Here is a 15,705-nt window from a genome sequence, read left to right on the forward strand (position 1 = left end):
TAGAAGAACTTTATGTTCTTTTTTTTTTTTTTTTTTTTTTTTTTTTTTGAAGAATTTATTTTTAAGGGCCGCCTTGGTGGCTCAGTCAATTAACATCTGCCTTCAGCTCGGGTCATGATCCCAGGGTCCTCATCAGTCTCTCCTCAGCAAGGAGCTTGCTTCTGCTTCTCCCTCTCCCTCTGCCTGCTGCTCCCCCTGCTTGTGCTGTCAAATAAATAAGGTCTTTTTAAAAATAATAATAATAGGGGCACCTGGGTGGCTCAGTGGATTAAGCCTCTGCCTTCGGCTCAGGTCATGATCTCAGGGTCCTGGGATCGAGCCCCGCATCGGGCTCTCTGCTCAGCAGTGAGCCTGCTTCCTCCTCTCTCTGCCTGCCTCTCTGCCTACTTGTGATCTCTCTCTCTCTAATAAATAAAAAAAAAATAATAATAATAATAATAAATAAATTTTAAAAAGGTTTTATTTTTAAGGAATCTCTACACTTAACGTGGGACTCAAACTCAACCCTTGAAAATTAAGAGTTGCATGCTCCAATGACTGAGTCTGCCAGGCTCCCCTATGTTCTACTGAAGTAGAAAAAATAACTCATATTCAAATCATAAGATTTAATATGAACACAGAACAGTTAAACAATACACTGTATGGTACAGACTCTAAGTAGGGAAGACTATAAAGGGGTATAAGTGGTGGCTACAGAAATTACGGAAGGACATCAGAAAATTGGGACTTGAGGGGCGTGTTGCTGGCTCAGTTGGTTAAGCATCTGCCTTTGGCTCAGGTCGTAATCCCAGGGCCCTGTGATGGGCCCCACATCAGGCTCCCTCCTCAGCAAGGATCTGCTTCTCCCTCTCCCTCTGTGCTCTCTCTCTCTCTCTCTCTCAAGTAAATAAATAAAATACCTAAAACACAAAACAAAATAAACAAACAAAAAACAAAAAGTTGAGACTTGAGCTGCGTCTTCTCAAAGTTCCAAACCACTTCCACATTTACAAATAATTGTTATAGCAGCATTTTGCCCTTGGCACCAAAATAAAATAAATAAAAGGTATACTAAAAGGGAAAAAAGAAGTTCCAAACATACACATAATATACTGTATGTATGGATATCTTTTAAAAAGATTTTATTTATTTATTTGACAGAGAGAGACACAGAGAGAGAGATCACAAGTAGGCAGAGAAGCAGGCAGAGAGAGCAGAGAGCTTGGGCTCCCCGCCAAGCAGAGAGCAGGGCTCAATCCCAGGACCCCGAGATCATGACCTGAGCCAAAGGCAGAGGCCCAACCCACTGAGCCACCCAGGTGCCCCTATATGGATATTTTTTTTTAAAAGATTTTATTTATTTATTTGAAACAGAGAGAAAGAGATCACAAGCATGCAGAGAGGCAGGCATAGAGAGAGAGAGGAGAAAGCAGGCTCCCCGCTGAGCAGAGAGCCCGATTTGGGCCTCGATCCCAGGACCCTGGGATCATGACCTGAGCCGAAGGCAGAGGCTTAACCCACTGAGCCACCCAGGCGCCCTTTATATGGATATTTTTAATGAAATATTTCAAAAATAATTTTATATAATATGGTATAGGAAATAAATACTACAAATGTTGCTACCTACCCATGTACCTACCATGTAGATTTAAAATACTAAGTTTGCCATATCTGTTTCAAATATATTTTTTTAAGATTTTATTTATTTATTTGTCAGAGAGAGAGAACATAAGCAGGGGAAGCAGCAGACAGGGAGCAGAGCAGGGAGCCTAATGCAGGACTCAATCCAAGACTCTGGGATTATGAACTGAGGGGAAGACAGGCACTTTACTGGCTGAACCACCCATATGTTCTGAGTTTCAAAAAAAAAATTTTTTTATTCATTTGAGAGAGATACAGATACAGAGCACAAGCAGGAGGAAAGGCAGAGGGAGAGGGAGAAGCAGACTCCCCACTGAGCAGAAAGCCTGATATGGGGCTCCATCCCAGGACCTGGAGATCATAACCCAAGCTAAAGGCAGGCAGACATTTAACAATCTGAGCCACACAGGCGCCCCCTGAGTTTCAAATATTTTTAAGAACTAAAAAAAAATTGCAGTTATAACTGAGCAACTTCCATCTGAGTCCTTCCTCTCCAGAGGTAATTACTATAATTAAGTAGTTGTATATCCTTCTGACATGTATATAATTTGTTATAAATATATCTATACATAACATAGTACATTTTTTTAAGATTTATTTATTTATTTATTTGACAGAGAGAGAGAGAGAGAGAGAGATCACAAGTAGGCAGAGAGGCAGGCAGAGGGGGAGGGGGGAAGCAGGCTCCCTGCTGATCAGAGAGCCCGATGGATGTGGCGCTCGATCTCAGGACCCTGGGATCATGACCGGAGCCAAGGCAGAGGCTTAACCCACTGAGCCACTCAGGCACCCCAACATAGTACATTTTAAATTTTATATATATGGTATCATACTGTGTATCCTTTTGTAACTTGCATTTTTATACTCAACACTAGTTTCCAGATATATTTAAAATGGGGCCACAGTATCCATTTTTCTCCCATTTTTTTTTAAGTTCTACAGCTGATTCTGATTGGGGACCAGAGTTGAGAGTTATCATTCTAAGCCTATATATATTATCTAAGAAAGCTTTTAGTGCTCCAAAATTGCTAACACATTTTATTATTATTTTCAAGTAAGCTCTATGTCCAACATGGGGCTTGAACAACACTCCGAGATCAAGAGTTAACAGGCTCTACTGATTTAGCCAGCCAGGTTCCTCTGGTAACACATTTTAACTTAGCTTTTTACCACGAGTCAGTTGCTGCTGCATTACCTTATTTCAATAAAAAATTGTTTAGCAGTGCTTCCAACTCAGAAGCAAAAAAACTAATCAAACCAGGTGTGCACATGATTCAAAACAATAAATAAACAATAAAATTGGTTTCTTGAAGGGAATGGGTGTGGCTACAAAGGGGCAATAACACAGGAATCTCGTGGTGATGTTTCTATTTAAACATCTTCATTGTGGTAGTTATACAAGTCTACACATGTAGAACTGCATAGAGCTACAGACACATGCATGTGCACACAAGTTCACACATAACTGGTGAAACCTGAATAAACTCTATGGACTGTGCCAATGTCAACTTCTCGGTTTGGTATAGTGAGTGGTAGTGTGGGATGTTGACGCTATGGAGGACAGAGACCTAGGGGAGGAAGTACAGGACCTCCCTATACATTTCTTCACAACATCCTGTGAATCTAAAAGTAAAAGCTTAATACATTTTTGAAACTAAGTTTCTAAACCTGAAGAAATTCTGCAGTCTTTCAGAGGCAGTATCAGTATCCTGCTACAATATACACCTACTACATAAGTGATATTTTTAGGTAAATATACCTAACATCGGATGCAAGTCTGCATAAAAGAGAAAGAAAACATTGGTGATGACCACTTTAATCCTACAGTAAGTGTGAAAGATAAACCTTAAAAGTTATTGACCTATAAGTTATTATTTTTAGATTATTGTGTGGTCTTACCCTCACAGGACACTAGGATTTACCTATCTCTGTTCACTACAAATAACCCTGCTTCCATTCCTATTTTAAGCCAGCAAGCCTGCCCTACTTTTGCAGACTTATTTCCTAATCTACTCACCTGCTTTTCCAATCATGAACCAGTTAAACACCGCTGAAGAGGTTATGTTAAATATTATTACTGAAAGTCGTAAGTAGCTTTCAGATCCTTTCATAACCTATTAGAACAAGTAATTTTATTTCACGGTCTGACAGAGCTCTTCGAGAGATTCCCTCTCTTCTTTGACAGTCATAGAGCATGCTTTCAAAGTACTGGGAACTAGCTCTCCCAGAACCAATTAAGTAATAACCACTATCAGTGATAGTCTGACAGAAACAATAAGTTTACAGTGACATCATATGTTTTCAATAAAACAGTGTCCAAAAGTAAAAATAAGTAGCCTCCCTTCATGGATAAATCCACCAATTACCTTTATTACTCTGGCCATTCATTAAAACTATCCTACTTTACTTATGTTTTAAAAATTTTTTATTTAGTTCTTTATTTTATCCTATTTTATTCTTAAATCTCCACAAAGTCCTAGGTCACCAGAACAAAATGTACCTATGGATACATACAAAAACCCACAAGTTAAGTCTTATCTCTTTAGGCTAGTGATCAAGAAAGCTCAAACTTGAAACGTTTATCAGTTTGTAAAGTGAGGGAGCAAACCCTTCATACCATATATAGTCTACCATTTAGTCATCTGTTCTTCTTGGTGCTATTAGTCATAGGAAGCTCCATAGTTCTGATTTTCTATCACACTTTTGGGAGGCCATTATATGCTATACTGAGTACTTTCCAAGACAGTATTTAAGCTTCTAAGTATAAAGCGAAACATATTGCTTCTAGTAGGGATTCATTGGATATTTGTTCATGCATCTGTTTACGATTTCTAAAATTCTATTTATACTATAGACAAGGAAATTTTCACCATTTTTCTTTTCTTTTCTTTTCTTTTTTTTTAAGATTTTATTTGTTGGGTGCCTGGGTGGCTCAGTGGGTTAAGCCTCTGCCTTCAGCTCAGGTCATGATCCCAGAGTCCTGGGATCAAGCCCCACATCGGGCTCTCTGCTCAGCCGGGAGCCTGCTTCCTTCTCTCTCTTTGCCTGCCTCTCTGCCTACTTGTGATCTCTCTGTCAAATAAATAAACTCTTTAAAAAAAAAAAAAAGATTTTATTTGTTCATTTGACAGACAGAAATCACAAGTAGGCAGAGAGTGGGGAAGCAGGCTCCCCGCTGAGCAGGGAGACTGATGTGGGGCTTGATCCCAGGACCCTGAGATCATGACCTGTCCCGAAGGCAGAGGCCTAACCCACTGAGCACCCAGGCACCCCTTTCTTTTCTTTTAAAGATTTTATTTACTTCTTTGACAGAGAAAGACAGCAAGAGAGGGAACACAAGCAGGGGGAGTGGGAGAGGGAGAAACAGGCTTCCCACTAAGCAGGAAGCCCGATGTGGGGCTCCATCCCAGGACCCTGGGATCACGACCTGAATGGAAGGCAGATGTTTAACGACCGAGCCACCCAGGCACCCCACCATTTTCTTATTAAGCATTTTAGGTTTAAATCCTTTAAAAACCTCATAAGGAGACTACAGTTGGAAAGTATAAAACACAATACTCTTAGGGTATCTGGGTGGCTCAGAAACTAAGCATCTGACTCTTTGTTTCAGCTCAGGTCTAATTTCATGGGTCTTGAGATGGAGGCCTACATTGGGCTCCCCACTCAGGAGCAAGTCTGGTTGAAGATTACCTCCCTCTGTCAATCAGAAATTGCTAAGCGAAATAAGTCAATCAGAAAAAGACAATTACCATATGATCTCACTGATAGGTGGAATTTGAGAAACAAGGCAGAGGATCATAGGGGAAGAGCGGAAAAAAATGAAACAAGACGAAACCAGAGAGGGAGACAAATCATAAGAGACTCTTAACCTCAGGAAACAAACTGAGGACTGCTGGAGTGGAGGGGAGAGGAAGGGATGGGGTGGCTGGGTGATAGACATTGGGAAGAGTATGTACTATGGTGAACACTGTGAATTATGTAAGACCTATACCCGTGAAACAAATAATACATTATATGCTAATTTAAAAAAAAGGTTCTGGGGCGCCTGGGTGGCTCAGTCAGTTAAACTAAGTTAAACTACTGCCTTTGGCTCAGGTCATGATTCCAGGGTCCTGGGATGGAGCCCCTTGTAGGGCTCCCTGCTCATGGGGGGAGCCTGCCTCTCCTTCTCCCTCCGCCCTTCCCCTGCTTGTGCTCTCTGGCTCTTTCTATCTCTGTGTCAAATAAATAAATAAAATCTTTTTTAAAAAGAAAAAAAAAAAAAGATTCTCTCCCTCTGCCCCCACCCCCCCATAAATAAATAAATACATACATACATAAATAAATCTTTTTAAAAACTACAACATTCTTAAAACTTCATTTCACGTAGGCCACTTAGAGTCAAAGAGATCTGCTATCTCTTTAAAACTAATAAAGTCAAACAGATCTGCTATCAAATCTCATTAACATTCAAGATTAACTCATTTAATAAAGAACAGCTAACTATGGGCATTATGCTAAGCACATTACATACAATATGAAATGCAATCTTTAAATTCTGAGGTAGGTACTGTTATTTTCCATTTTAAACTTAAAGCAAGGCAAATAAATGACAAAAGTCACACAGCTAATAATTAGCAGAGCCCGTGCCTTTTTCTACACCGTCTTCCATAAAATAAGCTTCTTATGCTTTTACTTAAACATTTACTAACCACCTATATACTAAGCAATATATTCAACATTAATTATACACAATCCTTGCCCTTGAAGGGCAAGGATTATACAGTGCAGTATAAATAAATAACATAAAAATATTTAGAGAAATGTGAAAAGCAATGAGACTGCTCACAGGAGCATATAGGAGGCAACAGCTTCTGCGGCTGCTGCTAATAACGATGAAAGCAGCTAACGTACTGCGCACTTACTAGGCACCTGTCATTGCAGTTTGTGGGGTTTATTTAATCCTTACAACTATCCTATAAACTAGGTTCTATTATCCCTTTAATTCGGATAGGGAAATTGAGGAAAAACAAGATTAAGTGACTAGTCAAAGGTCAGACTGCTACTAAAAGAGGCAGAATTTGAACCAAGGTATGTCTGATTTCAAGGCTGTGTTCTAAAACCATTATTCTATAAGGCTGCTTAGTAGTAAAGGAGAAAAAGCTTCTTAGATGTCCTCTTGGCTAAAGCTTGAAAGATAAATAGGGGCTGGCCAAGTTGGGGCACAAGAGTCTACATAAAAATAATGCAAAGAACCCATTCACAGATATAAAATTTCAGGGCATTCTGGGGAACTACAAGTAGTAGTAAAGTAAGTTTAGGAACAGGGATATGAAACGAGGAGAAAGTAACACAGGATTGGAGGTTTAGCATGAAGAGAACTATACATCAACAAAATTAGAATTTATCCTATTGGCAGAACTTGCTCGAAGGATTTCAAGCACAAGAATAATCCTTTAATTATCCACAGATCATGATGGCACCATGGACATTAAATTAAATACCCCTAGCAAGAGGCTACTGCAATAGCATAGGCAAAATGTCAGAGAGGAAGAGGATGTAGAAGGTTCTGTACAATCCAAAAATCCACAGAACTGAGTCTAGCAGCACTGGATGTGAAGTGAAAGGGATAGGAAAGAGTCTGGCCTGACTCCCAGGCTTGTCATCCGAGCCACTGACTAAATGGGTAAGTGGTGTGATTAACAGTGATGGGAAGTACTCTTAGAAAATCCTTTCTAGGGGCGCCTGGGTGGCTCAGTGGGTTAAAGCCTCTGCCTTCAGCTCAGGTCATGATCCCAGAGTCCTGGGATCGAGCCCCGCATGGGGCTCTCTGCTCAACAGGGAGCCTGCTTCCTCCTCTCTCTCTCTGCCTGCCTCCCTGCCTACTTGTGGTCTCTGTCTGTCAAATAAATAAATAAAATCTTAAAAAAAAAAAAAAAAAAGAAAATCCTTTCTATCTCCTCTGCTTATTAGTGCTTTTTAATATTTACTTTATCCCTCTACCAACTTTTTCCACTTTTTTAACAATCTCTTCAATAAAATAAAAACAAGTCTGTCTCACTGTCATAATATCTTTATGATATTTGAATCATCTGTAATTCTGAGTTATATTTGCAAGTCAATTAAGCTTTTGGTTTTTTTTAATAGATAGCTATCAAAAATAATCTTTTTAAAAAAGATTTTATTTATTTATTTGACAGAGAGAGACAGCAAGAGAGGGAACACAAGCAGGGAGAGTGGGAGAGGGAGAAGCAGGCTTCCCACCAAGCAGGGAGCCTAACAAGGGGCTCCATCCCAGGACCCTGGGATCATGACCTGAGCCAAAGGCAGACGCTTAACAACTGAGTCACCCAAGAACCCCAGCCATCAAAATAATCTTGCTGTTCCCTTAATGAAATCACTATCAACTGCCCTAACGGTTTTCGGCTATCCCTCTTCTCCTCTTCCTCCTTTTACCTCTTCCAATTCTTTGACACTCCTAATTTTACCCACCTGTCTACTCCTCAGTCAATTATACTTTGTTTTTCTCCATCCTTACTTCTGCATGTTTTTCCAAACCCTGTGTAGCTAAAACAACTTCTTTTTCTGCTAAACAAGTTACCTCCACTTCACATCAGGTATAATACACTTTTTTTTTTCTTTTTCTAAAAATTTTATTCATTTATTTGACAGAGAGACACACCGAGAGAGAAAACACAAGCAGGGGGAGGGATGGGAGAGGGAGAAGCAAGCTTCCCACCAAGCAGGGAGCCCTGGGCTGATCCCAGAATCCTGGGATCATGGCCTGAGCAGAAGGCAGATGCCTAAGGACTGAGCCACCCAGGTGCCCCTACGTATAATATACTTTAAAACTCATTTTCTTCTTTTTAGCTTTTCCTCACTAAGACACTACCAAATCCTTAAATATGATGGTGGCCTTTCCCAAGCCTAGCTGTCCTGAGGCAATTATTAATTGCATTTTTTCATTTTTATCTCTCACCAACTTTATTATATTTTGAAAAACTGTAATCCTATTAAGAAAGTAAAAGAACAGGGGTGCCTGGCTGGCTCAGTCAGTGGAACACGCGACTCTCGATCTCAGGGTTGCGAGTTCAACGCCCAGGTTGGGTGTAGAGATTACTTAAAAATAAAATATTTAATAATAAAAAGAAAAAGAAAAGCAAAAAAATTAAAAAACCCATATAAACCCTTGGTAAATCCATTCTCATAATTCAAAAAAAGGCAAGAGGGGACAAGAGCTGTGGAAATAAATGAGGCACAGGTACCAGAGACTGAAACAGGGTTCAGGGTAATCTCGTGAAAATAGCAATTTTTGTCCATACGATTATTAAAAATCTTTTAAGAAAGCCATAGCCGCACTATTCTCATTGGCAGATATTAAAGAACCAGTAGCCTCTGTGTGGTACAAATGACACAGTACATCCTGTGAAAATACAATACACTTGAATTCCACAAATGAATTGGAGAAATCTATGAACATCTTACTGAAAAGAAGTCTGACTTTTCTGTGAAACACCATTTGGCTACCAAAAATGGATTCTCCACATCTGTCATGTAATTCCTAGTGAAATTTCTTTGTTGCTTCTGAAAAGATTCAGCCCAGGGGAACAAATCATTTTTTTTTAAATCACTGTCAAAGAAAAAAAATCCTCTCAAACAGCAGGGGGGCGGGGAGAAAAAAAACTTGGAAACAAAAAAAAAGGAAAGAAAGAAAGAAAGAAAGAAAAGAAAGAAAGAAAGAAAGAAAGAAAGAAAGAAAGAAAGAAAATCAAGCTGAAAGATTTTCACAATTCAGTCATTTGAGTTTCTGGGTTTTTTCTACTTTAGAAACCAGTAGTGATGCCACAGTGCATACTGACTATTCTAGAGGCACTACAGAACTGTTACTTTAAAAACAAAAAGAAACAAAGGAGCACTTATTGGCATACACTGCAGATGGCTCTCCATAAACACTTAATGAATGAATGAAATCATAAGAATTTTTATATTTTTAAACATAAAATAAACACCGTCAACTGCTAGGGAAGAAACCAGCTGCTAAGAAAGTACTAGACAGCTGTGAAGTGTGTAAACCTGGTGACTCACAGACCTGTACCCCTGGGGATAAAAATATATTATATGTTCATAAAAAATAAAATTAAAAAAAGAAAAGAAAAGAAAAGAAAGTACTAGACAGAATTGTCCTGTTCTCTTCATGTTGTTACACATGGGATTGTTTTCACCTGGACATCCTCTAAATCATAGAGGAGGATTGGGTCCCTTTGGGTGCTGTAATTAAAAATAAAAAAATAAATTGCAGAACAAGTATTTTCCTGACTGGAACAGTTTTCCAACTTATTATTTCACATAATTTATAATTCTGATATTTTTCAAATGTTAATGATTTCTCAAAAAAATGTTAATGAGGGGCACCTGGGTGGCTCAGTGGGTTAAGCAGCTACCTTGGCTCAGGTCATGATCTCAGAGTCCTGGGATGGAGCCCAGCTTCCTGCTCTCTGCTCAGCGGGGAGCCTGCCTCCCCACCTGCTGCCTGCCTCTCTGCCTACTTGTGATCTGTCTGTCAAATAAATAAATAAATCTTTTTTAAAAAATGTTAATGAGGGGCGCCTCGGTGGCTCAGTCCATTAAGCAACCAACTCTTGATTTCAGCACAAGTCATGATCTCAGGGCTGTGAGATGGAGCCCTGCGCTAGACTCTGCGCTCTGCCTGGAGTCTCCTTGGATTCTCTCTCCTCTCCCTCTGCTCCTCCCCACACTCATGCGCCCTCTAAATAAAATCTTTTTTAAAATTTAATGTTTGAGGGGCGCCTGGGTGGCTCAGTGGGTTAAAGCCTCTGCTTTCGGCTCGGGTCATGATCCCAGGGTCCTGGGATCGAGCCCTGCATCGGGCTCTCTGCTCAGCAGGGAACCTGCTTCCCTTCCTCTCTCTCTGCCTGCCTCTCTGCCTACTTGTGATCTCTGTCTGTCAAATAAATAAATAAAATCTTTTAAAAAAAAAATGTTAATGTTTGGGACGCCTGGGTGGCTCAGTTGGTTGGATGACTGCCTTTCGCTCAGGTCATGATCCCGGAGTCCCGGGATCGAGTCCCACATCGGGCTTCCAGCTCCATGGGGAGTCTGCTTCTCCCTCTGACCTTCTCCTTGCTCATGCTCTCTCTCACTGTCTCTCTCTCAAGTAAATAAATAAAATCTTAAAAAAAATAAAATAAAATAAAAATGTTAATGTTTTCTCTACTAACCACTTATGTAGAAACTGACCTATTATCAAACTACTGTCGTGTTTCATAATACAACCTGTCTTAAGCTTTTCATGTCAGTTATATCTCTGCGTGGTTCAGATGCTTGAAAAGAAGGTATTATTAACCTTATTTTGCCCATGAGATTACTGAAGGAAAAAAAAAGGGAGAGAGTTTAAGTGAAAAAGCAAGGTTAAAAAAAAAAGGCAAGGTCACAAGTAAGCTTCTGCTGCAGTAAAACCTAGTACTTCTTCATTTTAGGAAAGTTTCTGTTTAAAGGACACTTAAAATACTAGTCACTCCCTCCCACTATTCTCCAAGATTTGTTCAAACCAAACAATTAAGTAGACTTTAAAGTTAACAGGAAATGACAGAACCAAAAATAACTGGGGTGTGGTCTCACCTCTGAAAAGATTTCCAGCTGTGAATAAATGCAGACAACTCTGGCCAGTCAAGATAATATCAGATCAGGATTTAGTACCCAATACAATGGACCTTAGCTACACAAACAGTAACACCCTACTTTCTTAGAACAAACCTCTACTATTTCAAACTCTGGAAAACCCAGAAAAAAATCAACATAAGTCACAGAGAAGCCAAGATTGCTGTGGTCAAGTTCTTACTCTACAGTTTTATATTTAAGATAAATCCACACATTCTAAGTAAGGGTTTGAAAGCATTATACTTCATTTATTTAAGAGTAATCTTATAAGCATACAACATGCCAAAAAAAATAATAAGTATACAACATGCAGTAATCTATAATTTGGCCAAAAAACATAAATTATACAGACTATAAGAGTGTTTACTTAACTGTGAGCGTGCCTAGCAATAAGACAGCACCTACCTTGTAACTATGTTTCATTTCACTTTACTTCTATATTTAAGGGTCTGAAAGGGTTATTTTAAGATTTCCTTTATATCTTATGACATCTTATGTTGGAAATTACATGCTACAATGGCGATCAGAATTTGAGATTCCTAAAGGTCTGAGGACTGCCACTAAGCTTCACTGAGATCCTATTTCTTCTAACTTGACACACAATTCTGGTTTATCTGGTTTCCCTGCCTACTTCAGCTTAGAAATAGCAGATCAGAAGGGCATATTTTGACAGATAAAGAACAGTACTGGAAGAGATAAAAAACAGACAGAAGCATTAAACAGTATAGCAGTAAGCAGTCATTTTGGTACAGAAGGAAACTGCCAACACCCTTAAACAGCAGAATGCACCAGCCATGTTAACAGCACAGGACAGAAATTAATGTACACAACTGACCTTGATTAATCAAAAAAGGTTATGTTTAGTATATTCTTTACCTTAAGAGAAGGTTTAAACTCTTTATCTTAAGAGAAGGTTTATACTTTTATATACTATAAAAACTGACATTAAAAAGATAAAAATTATTCAACAAAGGACTAAAAAATGTCAGTTATATGAACAATTCACTTCAATCCTCAATAATACCAGATGATCTCTGAGTAGATATATCTCAAAAACCCCATTATATCTACTGAACATTATATAATGTAGGTAATCAGTGTTTATGATCATCACTTATGATCTTGACTTTTTAGAGGGGAAGAAACTAAGTTACACACTAAAATTAATAGTGTAGAAAATCAATTTATGATGATTCATTTTTTAGGGAGAAAAATATTTAAGTTAAACACTAAAATTCTCCCCCTTCACTGAACATTCAATAGGCTTTTCCACTTAAAAAAAAAAAAGTATTGTCACCAATCTTCGTTTCCTTTCTCCTTCTAATTACCAAAAGGAAAACATAAAAGTATTTTAATAGTTTTGCCCACTTACACTTAACCCCTTTATCCAGAAGCCACTAACAGCTCGCTTAGGTGTATACTCCCTTCTTATAAAATAGTGCTTTCAACCCCATAGTTAAAACTCAAGAGCAAAGAGTTGTACCTAAGTGTTACCGCTGAACAAAAGAAGTGCATAAATTAGTAGTTACGTTTAAACCAGTATAAGTAGTTTAAGACCAGAAACAAGGACAACGTAAAACCCTACAGTACATTTTAGTTTTGGTTAGATATCTGAATGAGAGAACATCCTTCTTCAGGTCTCCACAGCCAAAAACTAAAATAAAGCACCAACATCATGTCAAGAGATCTGTAAGTCCCTTTCACACATCACAAAATGGATTTATTTGTATTTATTTCACCAAACTGTTCCTTTTAATAACAGCAGGGACTTGGGGTGATCTGTAGAAAGTGGGCCAAAAGGTACACGGTAAACGTCCTTTAAAAAGGGGGTGGGGGAGGGGCGAGATCATCCGATCCTAAAGAAGGGGAGCGGCAGGAAGATGTGACTTGGAAGAATATACTGAAGTCCCTGCGCACATCACCCCAGATGGCTTCACCAGATGAAAGACGAGAAAAGAGGAATCGTTTCTTTTTAAAAAGATGGGGATCCCGGCCCTTTGGGGTGGCGGGAGAAGAAATCCCCACCCCACCTGCAGGTCCCACACTCCGGGAGATAAAGCGGCAATCTCCAGCTAGCTGCGGATCGAGGTGCGACAGAAAGCGCCCGGGCACGGCCCCGCAGGGCTCCCCCTCCCCTCTCTCACACCCCCTCCGGTCCTCCCCGCGGACCGACGCAGCCGGGGTCCCCGGCCGCCCTCCCGCCACTCCCCGCCCTCCGTCCCCCCGCCGTCTCCCCGCCAAAGGCCGTTTCCCGCCGGGGGACGACGAGGGCCCGGCCCGTCCGGCACCTTTGATGACGCGTTCGGTGGTGGAGAGGTGGTGGTTCCTCCCGGACATGGTCCCCTCGGCCTCCTCCCGGCTCCAGGCGACCGCCAGACGTGCACCTCCGCCTTGGTGTCCAGCGGTGTCAGCTCCCCGGGGCCAGTCAGCCCGCCGTGCTCCGGCCCCGGCTCCTCCGGGCGGCCCAGGTACCAGAAGGAGGAGGCCACGGCAGCCGGGCTTCGAACCTCGCTGACACGATGCGGGCCCACTGGTCGCTCCCTCCTGAGGAGCCGAGTCGGGAGCGCGGGTGGCTCGGCAAGGCAACCCCGGCGGCCGCGGCTGCTCGCGGCCCGGTCCCGCGTGCGCGCGTGTGCGCGCTCCCGCACGCCGCTCTCCCAACTTCCCGGCGGCCCGCGCGCGCTGCCGCCGCCGCCGAAACCCAACTCGCCGCCCGGCTGCCCTGTTCGGCGCGGCCACCTGACCTCCCGCCCCCTCCCCCCGGCAGTCGCCCACCCCGACTCTCCCCTTCCTCCCGAGGCCCGAGGCCCGCGCAGCCGCACTCCGTACTCGCGTGCTTCTTTTCTCCCCTCCTGCTTCCGACGGTCAGTTTTCCCTTCTGCTCAGCCTGCCCTCCTCGCAGCTGACTCCCACTGGGCTGCCTGCCGCTGCCCCGGCCCGCAGCACCTACCTCCGGCCCCTGGGTCCGGCACGGAAAGCCCAGGCGAAGCAGCGGCCATCTTGTGACCCGGCCGCGGAGACCGAGCAGGGGCTCCCCGGGCCGCGAGCCTCTTGTCACCCTCACTCCGGGGCAACCTTGCCGAGAGCCCTTGTCTTCCCAAACACTCCTCACGGGAGTCCTCCCTCCTTTTCTTCTGGGCTTCCACCCACTCGGTCTCTAGGGAGTCCCTATCAAGCTGACCACGCTACTCCCCCCATCCCATTCACCAAACTCATTTAAGCCCTCATTTCAGTTTTCACATTTGTTGAGTGCAGTTAGTATAGGAAGAAGTCCGTTCGTGTCCTGCCAGCTCCAGTCCAATAGTTGGCGGGCCTCAGATTCCATGGCGTGAGACCTGGCTTGGCCCCCGGGCCTCCTCACTTCCTTTCCACCTCTAAGAGAAGGAAGAGCAGCAACTCTAGGGACCTCCAATGTGCAGGGAACTGACCTTCCAATAAGCCCTGTGGGTCACCTACTCTGCTAGAAGCACCCCCCTGTTCCAGTTCGATGCAGTGACATCTGCCCCGCTCAGGCTTACTGTGGGACACGATGGGCAAGTCTCTAGAGAGTCCTAACAGTCTAGCTCATCTCTGGGTTAAAAACTGATCTTTTCTTTCCTTAAATTGTAAAGGTAGAAACTGTCTTACTGTGCCTGTCTTCCCTCACCGAGTATAGTGCCTGGCAAAGTAAAAAAGTATTTTGAGTTTAGCCATGATAATGTAATATCAAAACTGAGATCCAAGGAAAAACAGACAATCCAATCTTAACAGTTACTGTTGTGGCCAATAAGTCTTATGTGGTTACACATATTTAAATTAAATAGAATTAAAAATTTGAATATTCAGTTCCTCGAGTGCACTAGCCACATTTCAAGTGCTCATCAACTACCTGTGGCTAGTGTCTACCTTATTGGACATGGTAGCATAGGACATTTCTATCATAGCAGAAAGTTCTTTTGGACAGCTCCCACTTAAAAGATTAGAAGGGTTGAAGCCTAAATCTCCATTAATATAGATTTATGTATTGGGAGGAGATCTGGGGATATACTCTGGAGTCATCCCCTGAATTAAGTCTTGGAATTTTGACCTAAGGCTATTCGTAGTAACCCCAACGAGGCAGGAGCACCTTGAAAGCTGGATTTAATTTGGTTCTGTTTCCTTGGGTTTTGACATCAGGTTTCCACCCAAGAGAATTGTTCAGATATCCTGAAGAAGTTCTTCATTTAAGAAGTAATGAGAACTCCACACTTCTGTCAAACAGAGCAAATTTCTAAAGGGCAAATTAAATTGGTCCCTGCAGCAGAGATGTTAAAATTCATCTGGAAGAACAGGATAGCTAAAAACAAAAATACTAAGCAAACTTTGGAAACTACTGTGAAGAGATGGATTTTTCAATAATAGTAGTAGTAGGAAATTATCACTTGGATCTCAAGTTGGAGCCACTCTATA

General features: G+C 41.7%; 1 protein-coding gene and 1 long non-coding RNA gene across 3 annotated transcripts in view; one reads left to right on the forward strand and one right to left on the reverse strand.

Annotated features, from left to right (window-relative positions):
• Nucleotides 1-8,305, forward strand: part of LOC111154159 — a 12,103-nt gene extending 3,798 nt beyond the window's left edge. The window contains exons 2-3 of the long non-coding RNA XR_002641067.1: nt 4,526-4,534; nt 8,272-8,305. This is a non-coding gene — a long non-coding RNA (uncharacterized LOC111154159). The remainder of the gene's footprint in view (nt 1-4,525; nt 4,535-8,271) is intronic.
• The window catches only part of LOC111154144 (protein phosphatase 3 catalytic subunit gamma), a 103,580-nt gene extending 89,697 nt beyond the window's left edge, over nt 1-13,883 (reverse strand). For both annotated transcript variants that reach the window (XM_022513562.1, XM_022513570.1), the window contains exon 1: nt 13,566-13,883. In XM_022513562.1, coding sequence (XP_022369270.1) covers nt 13,566-13,614 — 49 coding nt within the window. In that variant the 5' untranslated portion in view covers nt 13,615-13,883. The remainder of the gene's footprint in view (nt 1-13,565) is intronic.
• Nucleotides 13,884-15,705: the final 1,822 nt, after the last annotated feature.

Source organism: Enhydra lutris, unplaced genomic scaffold (genome assembly GCF_002288905.1).
Source record: "Enhydra lutris kenyoni isolate GAN:26980312 unplaced genomic scaffold, ASM228890v2 scaffoldscaffold3, whole genome shotgun sequence".
Classification (NCBI taxonomy): Eukaryota; Metazoa; Chordata; class Mammalia; order Carnivora; family Mustelidae; genus Enhydra; species Enhydra lutris.